Source organism: Salmo salar, chromosome ssa01, assembly GCF_905237065.1.
Source record: "Salmo salar chromosome ssa01, Ssal_v3.1, whole genome shotgun sequence".
Lineage (NCBI taxonomy): Eukaryota > Metazoa > Chordata > Actinopteri > Salmoniformes > Salmonidae > Salmo > Salmo salar.
In genome coordinates, this window is record NC_059442.1 from 128,690,909 (window position 1) to 128,704,484 (window position 13,576).

A 13,576-nucleotide genomic window follows, 5' to 3' on the forward strand; every position below is an offset into this window, starting at 1 on the left:
TGCACATCGAATCGATACTGGTGCCCTGTGTATATAGCCAAGTTATCGTTACTCATTGTGTATTTATTTATTGTGTTATCATTTCTTTTCTGTAATTTTTCTTTTTTCTCTCTGCATTGTTGGGAAGGGCCCGTAAGTAAGCATTTCACTGTTAGTCTTCACCTGTTGTTTACGAAGTATGTGACAAATAAAATTTGATTTGAATGACTTTTACCATTGAAAAAATAAAAGTCACAGTTCTGGTCTGCTTAAGGGGTGGCTCTCCCATCGGCACCATTGTGATAGCAGCTGGGTCTGGTCTGCTTAGTTCATTGATTAACCAAAAAAAGGAGCGAGTGAGCTGTCTCACTTCCTCTTCCGTCTCTGGTCACATATCAAGGTGATGTTGAGGAACCATGTGACCTGACTAGGAAAACCTCAAGGCCCTAGTTAGGGCTAGGCCCCTTTTTTCTCCATTTCCGCCTGAATGACGTGCCCAAAGTAAACTGCCTGTTGCTCAGGCGAGGATATGCATATAATTAGTACCATTGGAAAGAAAACACTTTGAAGTTTGTATAAATGTTAAAATAATGTAGGAGAATATAACACAATAGATATGGTAGGAGAAAATCTAAAGAAAAACCAACCAGAATTTTTTTGTTGTTGTTGAGAGAGACCATCTTAGAAAGGCAAGTAAAAGGTCATATTGAAAATTAGCTCCCTGGATGCAATTCCTATGGCTTCCACAGGGTGTCAGTAGTCTATGTTCAATGTTTCAGGATTGTAACTTCAAAAACAAATAAGAAATATCAGTTTTAGTACAGGGACACAGTCTTGGAAATGCGTGTTTGCGCGCCCCATGAAGACAATACCACACTGCTAAAATCGGTTTCCTATTGAACATACTTCTTTCCGTAAGAAATATTATAGTTTGATTACATTTTAGGTTATCTGAGGAGTGAATAGAAATTTATTTTGACTTGTTGAAACAAAGTTTAAGGGGTAGATTTCCTCTGCATGTTGAACGAGTGGATTACTCAAATCGATGGCGCCAACTAAACGTACTTTTTGGGATATAAAGAAGGATTTTATCTAACAAAACGACACTACATGTTATAGCTGGGACCCTTTGGAAGAGAAATCAGAGGAAGATTTTCAAAAAGTAAGTGAATATTTAATCGTTATTTGTGAATGTATGAAACCTGTACCAGTGGAAAAATATTTTGATGTGGGGGCGCCATCCTCAAACAATCGCATGGCATGTTTTCGCTGTAATAGCTACTGTAAATCGGACAGAATTTAAGCTTTCAGCCTATATTAGACACTTATATGTACCTAGCGGGACGCCTATCCCTAAGAAGTTTTAAAGGCTTCAACAAGGACCCAGAGTTGATCCTACAAGGGAAAAACTCCGGGCCCCACACATAATGAATCACCAGTGAGCAAGTGTGTTGAGTGTGATCTTAAGCTGACCGTCTTTGTTTTGACTACAATGGGTACGGGAAGCTGTTCTGTTCTGGGTCGTTTATTGTTTGTTTGCGTGAAGCGTTGCATGTCGGAAGAAAAAAATATTTAATCTCTGATGGCAGTAAATCCCTCTTAATCACTGAAAGTAAGGTCCGACTGCCAAAAACATGCAAATTGGGATTTTGAGGGAAAACACTGCCTCTCACTAGAATTATGGCAGAGTGTCTAATTGGCAAGGGCGCTCAAACACTGATCTGTCGAAAGATTCTCCCCTGAACAAAATGTAATCGTTTAAATCTGCATTTCAGCTTTCGTTTTCAATTCAAAACTTTGTCATGACAAAAAAATGGAAGACGTCCATGAAGTCATTTCTACGAATTTGGACAGTTAATATACCCCCATTCAGCCAGTTTCTATGTACATTTGATGTCAAGCTAATGCTACTAGCCATTTGTATCATAGTTAATTGCTCATGTCGTAACTGTCGACAGGCTCAATGTCCATGTACAGTCTCGCATAGAAATCGCCAGTTCAGAAGCAAGAAAAGCAGTATTTGCTCTGGTATATATGGCTCTGGTATATATTGTGAAGTGCTTTCTCGTGACTGGAGAGCTAGGGACTGGCCTGTAATTGTGCATTCCTACTTGAAATTCAAATAAAAATGTTCCACCGTGTATACCTTGTGTAAGGTTGCTCTTTGTCAGTGTTTTCTTCTCTCTACGCATGTGTCTGTGTTATCTTAAATATCAGGAGTTACTGTAGGGATCCATTTCCTTTCAAAGTGGCTTTTTTTCATTAAGTAAGCCCTCGAAGAGCTGTGACCGTTTTACCTGTACACTTATCCTTCAGTGTGTACAAAATAAAATTCTCATTCACTCATTGAATGATCTGGGGGCAGTGCCTGAGTAGGGAGGGGAGGGGTGAGAGAGCGAGTGAAAGAGAGAGAGGGGAGAGAGAGAGAGCCAGGTTATACAGTAACAGTACCTGGAATCCGTTGAGGTCTGTGAAGAATCGATCCTTGCTGTCCACATCGGATGTTAACCTCATTGTAATTTCACGGTTGAACTCCCCCCTTATATCTACCGAGTTACAGATCTCCACCGCCTGGCCCTCCACACCTAGAGAGAGAGAGAGAGAGAGAAAGAGAACACTAACACAATCACAGAGCATATTCACAGCACATATTTATAAGCTTTCTTCCTCTTTTGGCTCGATTTTGAGATATTAATTATACTCCTAGTGAGTCTCCGAATACACTTTTTGGGAATACATACAGTACCAGTCAAAAGTTTGGACACACCTACTCATTCAAGGGGTTTTCTTTATTTGTACTACTTACTACATTGTAGAATGATAGTGAAAACATCAAAACTATGAAATAACACATGAAATCATGTAGAAGCCAAAAAAGTGTAAAACAAATCAAAATATATTTTATTTTTGAGATTCTTCAAAGTAATCACCCTTTCCTTTAAGACAGCTTTGCACACTCTTGGCATTCTCTCAACCAGCTTCATGAGGTAGTCACCTGGAATGCATTTCAATTAACAGGTGTGCCTTGTTAAAAGTTAATTTGCGGAATTTCTTTCCTTCTTAATGAGTTTGAGCCAATCAGTTGTGTTGTGACCAAGGTAGGGGTGGTATACAGAAGATAACCCTATTTGGTAAAAGACCAAGTCCATATTATGGCAAGAACAGCTCAAATAAGCAAGAGAAATAACAGTCCATCATTACTTTAAGACATGAAAGTCAGTCAATGCGGGAAAAAAAGTTTCTTCAAGGGCAGTCGCAAAAACCATCAAGCGCTATGGTGAAACTGGCTCTCATGAGGACTGCCACAGGAAAGGAAGACCCAGAGTTACCTCTGCTGCAGAGGGCTCCCAAGTGGCGCAGCGGTCTAAGGCACTGCATCTCAGTAATAGAGGCGTCACTACAGACCCTGGTTCGATTCCAGGCTGTATCACAACTGGCCATGATTGGGAGTCCCATAGGGCGGCACACAATTGTCCCAGTGTTGTCCAGGTTAGGGTTTGGCCGGGGTAGGCCGTCATTGTAAATAAGAATTTGTTCCTGATGGACTTGCCTAGTTAAATGTAAAAAATATAAAGAGGGTAAGTTCATTAGAGTTACCAGCCTCAGAAATTGCAGCCCAAATAAATGCTTCACAGAGTTCAAGTAACAGACACATCTCAACTATTCAGAGGAGACTGCATGAATCAGGCCTTCATGGTTGAATTGCTGCAAAGAAACCACTACTAAAGGGCACAAATAATAAGAAGAGACTTGCTTGGACCAAGAAACACAAGCAATGGACATTAGACCGGTGGAAATGTACAATTTTAGGTTCCAACAGTCTTGTCTTTGTGAGACGCAGAGTAGGTGAATGGCCTTCCCTGTGGCTCAGTTGGTAGAGCATGGTGTTTGCAACGCCAGCATGGTGTGTGCAACGCCAGGGTTGTGGGTTTGATTCCCACGGGGGGCCAGTACAAAAACAAAAAAGCATGAAATGAAATGTATGCATTCACTACTGTATGTCACTCTGGATAAGAGCGTCTGCTAAATGACTAAAATGGAAAATGGATGATCTCCGCATGTGTGGTTCCCACCGTGAAGCATGGAGGAGGGTGTGGGAGTGCTTTGCTGGTAACACTGTCAGTGATTTATTTACAATTCAATCTGGTTTGCGCTTAGTGGGACTATCATTTGTTTTTCAACAGGACAATGACCCAAAACACACCTCCAGGCTGTGTAAGGACTATTTGACCAAGAAGGAGAGGGATGGAGTGCTGCATCAGATGACCTGGCCTCCACAATCACTGACCTCAACCCAATAGAGATGGTTTGGGATGAGTTGGACCGCAGAGTGAAGGAAAAGCAGCCAACAAGTTCTCAGCATATGTGGGAACTCCTTCAAGACTGTTGGATAAGCATTCCAGGTGAAGCTGGTTGAGAGATTGCCAAGAGTTTGCAAAGCTGTCATCAAGGCAAAGGGTGGCTACTTTGAAGTATCTCAAATATAAAATCCTTTTTTGGTTACTACATGATTCCATATGTGTTATTTCATAGTTTTGATGTCTTCACTATTATTCTACGATGTAGAAAACAGTAAAACATAAAAAATAAACCTTTTGACATTTTTTGGGAATACATCTTACATTGTTTGATATCATTTTACATACCTAACTTAATTAATCCACTGAGAGAAGAAATAAAAAACAGTTGAACAAATTTGCCCCAGTTCTTCAGATGAAAAAAAAAAAAAAAACATACCCCCAGAAATAATGCAAAACATGAATAAATATATCTAAGAAGAAAAAATCCACAGTTACAGTACATAGACTTTGGGTGAATGCAAAAGCAGTAGAAGTAAACTGGGTCTCAACATTGAGCCATTAAATATCATAAATACACTAATAGAGGACCAATGTCACAGTGAAGCATTCCAAATGGGTAAATTACAACTATAGTGATACGTCTCGCAACATGCATACTGTATCTCTATATACTGTACCCTCAGGTCAAAATATGCAATGAAACCATTCTTCAGTAGGAAATCTGCATGCTGGGGCCAATTAAGGCCTGTTTGGCTGTGTGATGACATGCAGCCCTTCAGGGGATCCTTCTCCTGTGTAGCATGACTGCAGCTTCCTTTTTATCGACAAGCACGCAACAAAACAACACACATTTTCTCTACGAAAGCAAGCCATTCAAAAGGTTTTGCACTGACTAAACCGTCTCTCTCCCTCTCTCTTGACTATCCTAGTAGGCTCACTGAGTGAGTCTTCGTGTGGCTCATCTACAGACAGGGTTTTGGATCTTCTCCCATTTCAAAGACAAACAATTACATTTCAGGGTGTTTTTGATATTTCAACGTTCTGTTTTTCTGATTTTGATACAAGTAGCCTACAAAGGTCTCATGCATGTTTGTACAACTGCTTTCAGTTGATGTCACTGATCAAGGTCTAACAATGTATGGGGTCAATTGTAGATTGGCCACACATGCGCACGCACGCACGCACACACACACACATTCCATCATTACCTTGAACGTGATAGAGGCGTAGAGTGTGCGTCACATGATCGAAGGTAGTGGTGATCTCAGAGAACACAGATCCCTTGGTGACCCTTATCACTGGAGGCCGAGCGGGAGAGTACATCTGGAGGAGCACAGAAAATCAATGGGGATCAAATCACTCATAACACCATCTCCCATCCATCCTCTGCCAATAATACCTCCTACAGAGAGTGTGCCGGCAAGGGAGCACAAATAAGGGAGAAAAGAGAGGGAAACTGGGGTAACAGAATTACTCTCTGATTCAGAGTGGTTGGGTTAAATGCAGAAGACACATTTCGGTTGAATGCATTCCGTTGTGCAGCTGACTTGGTATCTCCTTTCCCTTTACTGTAAGAGCTGAAAGCACTCTCTTCTTTACAAGGTTTCAGTGCAGCTGCAATGCTACACGTTGACAAAGGAGAATCAATCACGTTTAATAAAGTTGCCGAGTTACCTTGGCTACCCCGTCGGGCAGGAACAAGTAGGCTCCGCTTTTATCTCGGTTGCTGGTTGTGCCGTACCACGCAAACTCCACCTTAACCTGGTGTTCTGAGCCGTCCTCTTTCAGCTTCAATCTCTGAGGGTGTCAGTCAGAAGAAGGTTGGATTCAACACTTGCATCATCACCATTACACTGGCAGCTTGACATGAGTAAAGAGAGCTAACGGATATACCGTTTTAATACTACACAGACTGTATCCTGTGTTGTTGTAGTTGAGATGATTTGGTGAACAATGTGATGAGCTTGTGTGATGACTAATCTCACCTGAGACCTGAAGACTTGTTTTGTTTCCGAGAACTCATGCCTGTGCACTAACTCAGAGGAATAATGTAGTCTTTTGTCACACAGATGACCCTGGTTTGATACCATGTCAGTACCATTAACAGTCTAGAAGTGTGATACATTCCATGTGACCTTTCAGTGCAGGTCACAGTCACTAAATACTTCATGACTCTGGTTCAGTGCTAATATTAGAATAGACTTGAATTATAGTCGAGCCTGTCACCACGACTATAGTACGGGACTGATTGAAGCTCAATGTTAAATTCAAATCTCTCTAGCATCCTATCTAAGCCAATATGACACCAATGTCTAAGAAAATTCGAAATCAATTTGATTGGAGGTACAACACACTCCCCGCCTCTTGTCATGATCCGTCCGGCTGTTACCGAGAACCACTATACCGGATTTCTGACAGGGTTGTTAGCATTAGGGTTGTCAGACAATTTTTTGCCCAAACCTAGCTCAGATTTTAGACGTCGGATTAAAATGACTACAGCGTCATAAAGTGACTACAGGCTGCAGCGTTCATAAAGTGACCATTAGGCTTAGATCCATTGGGATTAAATATGTTTGTAGGTGTAAGAGTTTTTATTAAATTCACAATTTACCGCTCTCGCATGCACATTTTATTTTATATTTATTTAACCTTTATTTAACTAGGCAAGTCAGTTAAGAACAAATTCTTATTTACAATGACGGCCTAGGAACAGTGGGTTAACTGCCTTGTTCGGGGGCAGAACGACAGATTTGTACTTTGTCAGGTCGGGGATTCGATCTTGCAACCTTTCGGTTACTGGCCCAATGCTCTAAACACTAGGCTACCTGCCGCCCCTGATTCACATTTATGCCCAATAAAAACCAACAATGTACTACCTTTTGTAACGTTTCTGACAATGCTAACATCTTTTCAGCTGAATCTCAGAAATCTAAAACCAGGTTGAGCAACTCGGCTGCTGCGCAACAGTAGTAGCTAACTAGTAGAAGGCTAGCAGCTGAAGCTAGCTAGCTAACACCAGTTGGATGAAAAGCAAAAAAGAGGATGCTAGCTAGCTAGGTATATTTTGCTATGGAAGGTTTTTCATATTGCTAAAGTCATCTGTGTAAACTTCTGACCTGGACACTTGTGTGTAATCAGACCACAAACAAATAAGCTAGCTAACAGGGTTCATAGCGTACAGGTTAGCATCACCGCCCTGATATTTTGACCATTCTCTTTCGTCTATAGTTTTTGACATTCCCCTCCCTTTCCCGACACACACACTGTGTGTGTGCTAATATTCATTTATTAGGTGTCTCTTAAAAAGAGAATTTGGGTTTGTTGGGCATTTTTGAGTGGCAAGGGAAAGGGAGTGTATGTAGTACTAGTGTGCGCGTCTTGCTACTACGGAGGAGATAACGGTGGAGAGACCAGCTCTCAATCTCTCAAGGAGGACGTCGTTGCCCTCATCCGTCAGATGCATGCCATCCCTACGGTACATCCCAGGGACACACTGCTTAATGGCAGAGACTTGCGCATAGGCAGACTTACCAGCTCTGCCGTTGAATTGTTAAACAAGCATTTGATTCACCCTCTCCTGACGTGCACACAAGAGCAGTGGACCTCTACACCAATCTTGGTGCTGCAGGGAATGCCCCAGCCTGCTTAATGGCCAGGATAGATGCCATTTATAAATGTGGGAATGTGTTCTCTTTTACTGGAGTTGGACTGCTGTGTACAGCATTACTAAGAACATTTGTAGCTAAAGGATTTAGACCGCCTATCCAATGTCAGATTTGTAAATATGTATTCTTAAAAATATTTTGTACAGGTGTGGTAGACCTGTGCTTGAACAAGAAAGCCTGCATAACCTTGTAGCTCTTCAAGAGCAATTGTGGCCATCGCTGAATTGTATGTACAACGTTTACTATATCTGATGAATGTACGTTTGATTGTAAATCTTATATAAACCACTCATTGTGGTTTACAGGTAATGTAGTACTATGTCTTTCTTCAGTAGTAGTCACCTTCCGGTGTAAAAACAATGGAAATTAAAAAAAAAAAAATGATGTTTTAGGTGAGAAGTCGGCATTGATCTGAAATTCACCTGAGCACCACAATGCGTACTTCACCCATGCTCTAACAAGATTTTGCAGCACACATCTTTGACCTACTACAGTAGCTAGGTTTGTCTATTTTACTTCCAGCGATGTGTGGGCAGGTTGCTCTGGATTCAAACCTTCTCAAACAGCCTAATTCATACTATTCAGAGGGATAATGGGCTTTGCAGTGTCCTGCTATTAAAATAATATATATATATCATTAGTATGCATGTATTTTTCCGATACAGGCCTATTGTAAATGTGTATTATTGTAGCGTCATCATCTGTATTGCAAAAATAAATACAAATACACATATAACTTTAAGCTACATAGTCTTTTGACAAAGGCGATAAACTGCCTATTGATCAGCACAGCAGTTGATAAAACAGGTCCATGTTTGAAAAACAAGTGGTTCTGAGCTTATGTAAATATTACACAAGTAAGCTAACGGTGACAGAAATCAGGAAAGGCAGACATGCTCTATAGACCTCTATATCTATATGAGTGACTGAGTTGAACACACCACCTCCTGTTCTTATGTTGGGTACCTACTGACCCCAAAAATATGTTATGAAATATATGTATTTTTCAATGACATGTATTGTTAAAATAAAGATTTAAGGAAATACAGGCAGGCAGGCACCACATTACTACAAGACAAAATAGCTCACTCAATCAAGCCTGATGGTGTTGTAAGTATAAAAGCAAAGCTTGCTTTCATATAATAAAACAAAAGCATGAAAAGGTAGTGGAATGGGGGTCTTAGTGTGGGGTGGGAAGAATGCAATACATTAGCTTATATGTGGTACAAATCACATTATTCTGGGACCACCTCCTCTAAGAGTATGAATTAGGCTGTTTGAGAAGGTTTGAAGCAACCTGCCTACACATTGTTGTAAGTACAATAGACCAACATAGCTACCGTAGTAGGTCAAAGCTGTGTGCTGGAAAACGTTGGTGGAGCATGGGTGAAGTACGCATTGCGGTGCTTGTGTGAATTTCCTTTCTTTTTCGGCTTCAGACCAATGCCTACTTCTCACTTAAAGCGTAGTTTTTGGTATTTAATTATATAGCACTTTTGCAGGAGTTCGGCGTTGTGCCCTGCTGTGTTGTGAAGTGCTATGCTTTACTAAGCTATGCTATACTTTACTAAGCTATGCTATGCTTTCCTATGCTATTCTTTACTATGCTATGCTTTACTAAACTATGCTATGTTATGCTTTACTGTGCAATGGTATGCTTTGTTACGCTATGCTGTGCATGTCTTACCTCCATCAGGCCGGTGGTGGGGGAGCTCCAGACCTGGAGGTGGGGGTTGTGGATGCTGAGGGGGGTGGAGGCGTCCTGGGGGATGTTGACTGTGAAGTGCTTCACATTGACGGACAGCTCGCCACTCTGCCTGAAGAAGACGTATTCTGCAGTCTCCGCTCCGCCCCTCGCAGCCTTACCTAACTGGTACACCCCAAGACCCAGCGCTGGCACCTGTGCTATGAACGACAACTGATCCCAAAAGAAAACACCATAACACGAGATAATGTGGGAGAAAGCATACATGAACATAAAAAATCACTATGAACTGGTAACACATTGGTAATCAATCTCCAGTTAATCTCCAATTAATCTCTGTGGTGACCTCATAGTCCTACCTGATACAGCCATTATAAAAACACTATCGATAAATATCATTCCCATGGATAAATAAAGGCTAAATACAAACACTAATGACAAAAATTTGACAATTGTACCTGGAAGGCCTCTGTGGAGGCTGTGGTGGGTTCGTCCCACACCGCGCTGATTTGAGCGGAGACGGGACGACCGTGGTCTGTGACCACACGCACGTGGGGCGTGTTCACATACACAGTCACCACTGACGTGCGGTCCTGCTCCGTGGGGTTGTAGATGACCACAGACCTGGCGGAAAATAGACAGGTTGGTACGAGTTGCTAATGCTTTGAAAAGTCTGAAAGGCAAATTGGTCATAAAGAAAAGATTCCACAGCTGTCATCAGGTTTAATATTGTTCAACCTGACCAGACTATAACTTCCTGTATTTATTCTAAATCATATTTGCAATATGAAAGGGGTCATAATATCAGCCAGAATGTGTAAGGGAAAAGGGAGGAAGATTTGTACGGTGCCTTACCTAGGCTGTGAGCTGATTTTCAGAACTGTTTTTCGAGGCAGGGCATCTTGAGCAGGCTGGATATCATCCTGAGAGAAATGTGCATGAGATTAGAGTTGATTTGCAAAAGAACACCAATCTGGTATAGCTATACCAACACACAGTCCACAGGCTATTTCCAGTTCTTATAGACTAATTTTCAAAAAATATATTGAATTTTGTTTTTGTGGTATTGGTAATGCTTTTCAAAACGGATAAGCTATTTAAACATCTTAGGCTCATTCACTTTAACACAATTTTCATTAGGTTTGGGTGAGTGAGATGCATATCAAACGTCTTTTCAGCTGCTGTAGCGAAACAAGGAAGTGGAAGAGGTTACATTACTCTGAAAACTGATGTTGACTTCCTGCCCGGGAAATTTGCATATTCAAATCCTGATGTTGTGCCTCCTTCAGGGATTTGGCCAAAAGTAGAGTCTGGTAAACACTTCAAATGTAGCTATTGCATGCATTTCACTTCCTGCACCACCACCATAAACTGTCACCCTTTGAAAATCACTATACTAATCTGAAATGTTGCTATGTACAATCAACTACCTTGTGTTTCAACACTGAAATTAAAACGCCAATGCTTTTTTTACTCACCATTTTAAGGAAGGCCTTTGAGGGATTGTAACTGTATGCACTTTTGTCCTTCAGCACCAGCCAGTGAGCCGAGTTGACGATCACTTGTTTCAAATTCAAAATGGAATGAAACAATCTGAGAAGGGAGATTTGTTCTAATTAAATGCCCAGAGGAAAGCAGTCAAAGTTCTGAGTCAAATATGTAGTGTTTCACTTTCATTTAACCAATGTCTACAGCACGATGCTGGTAATAATGACAAAACCATGTCGGTGCAACCCATTAAATTATTGATTCATCTGTGTGTTCATGTTTGAACTGCATCTCTCCCCATCAAATAAGACAATGAAAACTAATAAAACAAGCAATACAAAAAAAAGTGATACCTGGTACCGTAGTCTATCACTACAAAGTCCTTGCCGGTGCCTGCGATAGCATCATGGTGCTGGAACAGGCCCAGGTTCCTCCTGGCTTCAGTGAGCAGTCTGTAATTCTCCACAGCTGGAAAATCATTCCGCTTCCCAGACGTTCTAATATTGGCCAGGGTGAGGGAGTAGATGATTTCAGCAGCCCTGAAGGACAGACAGAGAGAATAGTTATTTTCTTCACATGAGTATGCCTTTCCATGACACCAAGACAGACATGGGTCGTGTTCATTAGGGAGGAAACGTTTTGAACAGGGATATGCTACAGTGCCTTCAGAAAGTATTCAGACCCCTTGAATTTTTCCACATTTTGCTACGTTACAGCCTTATTCTAAAATGTATTTATATTTAAAAAAATACTCAGCAATCTACAGCAATCCCCATGATGCCAAAGTGAAAGGTTTTTAGAAATGTTTGCAAATGTATTAAAAATCAAAAACAGAAATACAATATTTACATAAGTATTCAGACCTTTTGCTATGAGACTCGAAATTGAGCTTAGGTGCATCCTGTTTCCATTGATCATCCTTGAGATGTGTATACAACTTGATAAGGTAAATGTGTATACAACAAATTTACCTGTGGTAAATTCAATTGATTGGACATGATTTGAAAAGGCGCACACCTGTCTATATAAGGTCCCCCAGTTAACAGTGCCTGTCAGAGCAAAAACCAAGCCATGAGGTTGAAGGAATTGTACGAAGAGCTACAAGATGGGATTGTGGGGAAGGGTACTGAAAGATTTCTGCTGAATTGAAGGTCCCCAAGAACACAGTGGCAACCATCATGTAAGAAGTTCTTCCTAGAGCTGGCCACACAGCCAAACTGAGCAATCGGGGGAGAAGGGCCTCAGTCAGGGAGGTGACCAAGAACCCGATAGTCACAATGACAGAGCTCTAGAGTTCCTCTGTGGAGATGGGAGAACCTTCCAGAAGGACAACCATCTCTGCAGCACTCCACCAATCAGGCCTGTATGGTAGAGTAGCCTGATGGAATCCACTCCTCAGTAAAAGGCACATGAAAGCCCACATGGTGTTTGCTAAAAGGCACCTAAAGGACTCAGACCATGGAAACAAGATTCTCTGGTCTGATGAAACCAAGATTGAACTCTTTGGCCTGAATGCCAAGCGTCACTTCTGGAGGGAACCTGGCACCATCCCTATGGTGAAGCATGGTGGTGGCAGCATCAGGCTGTGGGGATGTTTTTCAGCTGCAGGGACTGGGGGACTAGTCAGGATCGAGGCAAAGATGAATGGAGCAAAGTACAGAGAGATCCTTAATGAAAACCTGCTTCAGAGAGCACAGGGCCACAGATTGGGGTGAAGGTTCACCTTCCAACAGGACAACAACCCTAAGTTCACAGCCAAGACAACGCAGGAGTGGCTTTGAGGCAAGTCTCTGAATGTCCTTGAGTGGCCCAGTCAGAGCATGGACATCTCTGGAGAGACCTGAAAATAGCTGTGTAGCAACGCTCCTCGTCCAACCTGACAGAGCTTGAGAGGATCTGCAGAGAAGAATGAGAGAAACTCCCCAAATACAGGTGTGCCAAGCTTGTAGCATCATACCCAAGAAGACTCGAGGCTGTAATCGCAGCCAAAGTTGCTTCAACAAAGTACTGAGTAAAGGGTCTGAATACTTATGTAAATGTGATATTTCAGTTTAAATCTTTTTATAAATTAGCAAAAATGTCTAAATCCTGTTTTTGCTTTGTCATTATGGGGTATTGTGTGCAGATTGATGAGATAAGAAAACAAACAATTTAATAATTTTCAGATTAAGGCTGTAACCTAACAAAATGTGGAAAAAGTCAAGGGGTCTGACTACATTCCAAAGGCACTGTATATGATTTGTCCAATAAGAACACTGATTTTTGTTTTCCATTGCAAAAAGTTTTGCTTTTGTTCACTCATTTCAGTGTATTCAGTGAAGTGACAAGTAGTTGTTTGTATATGGGTCATCATGGGCCAAGAGCATAAGAAAATTACTCCAAATTGACCACAGTTGGAAATCTCCCGTATTTGATTGCAATCAGAGTCTCAGCTTGTG

General features: G+C 41.4%; 1 protein-coding gene across 2 annotated transcripts in view; it reads right to left on the reverse strand.

Moving 5' to 3' along the window:
• The window catches only part of man2a1 (mannosidase, alpha, class 2A, member 1), a 63,013-nt gene that overhangs the window by 5,990 nt on the left and 43,447 nt on the right, over positions 1–13,576 (reverse strand). For both annotated transcript variants that reach the window (XM_014126665.2, XM_014126673.2), the window contains exons 10-17: positions 11,492–11,677; positions 11,129–11,243; positions 10,506–10,573; positions 10,109–10,274; positions 9,633–9,863; positions 5,955–6,077; positions 5,489–5,603; positions 2,431–2,564 (exon numbers count right to left, since the gene is read on the reverse strand). In XM_014126665.2, coding sequence (XP_013982140.1) covers positions 2,431–2,564; positions 5,489–5,603; positions 5,955–6,077; positions 9,633–9,863; positions 10,109–10,274; positions 10,506–10,573; positions 11,129–11,243; positions 11,492–11,677 — 1,138 coding nt within the window. The remainder of the gene's footprint in view (positions 1–2,430; positions 2,565–5,488; positions 5,604–5,954; positions 6,078–9,632; positions 9,864–10,108; positions 10,275–10,505; positions 10,574–11,128; positions 11,244–11,491; positions 11,678–13,576) is intronic.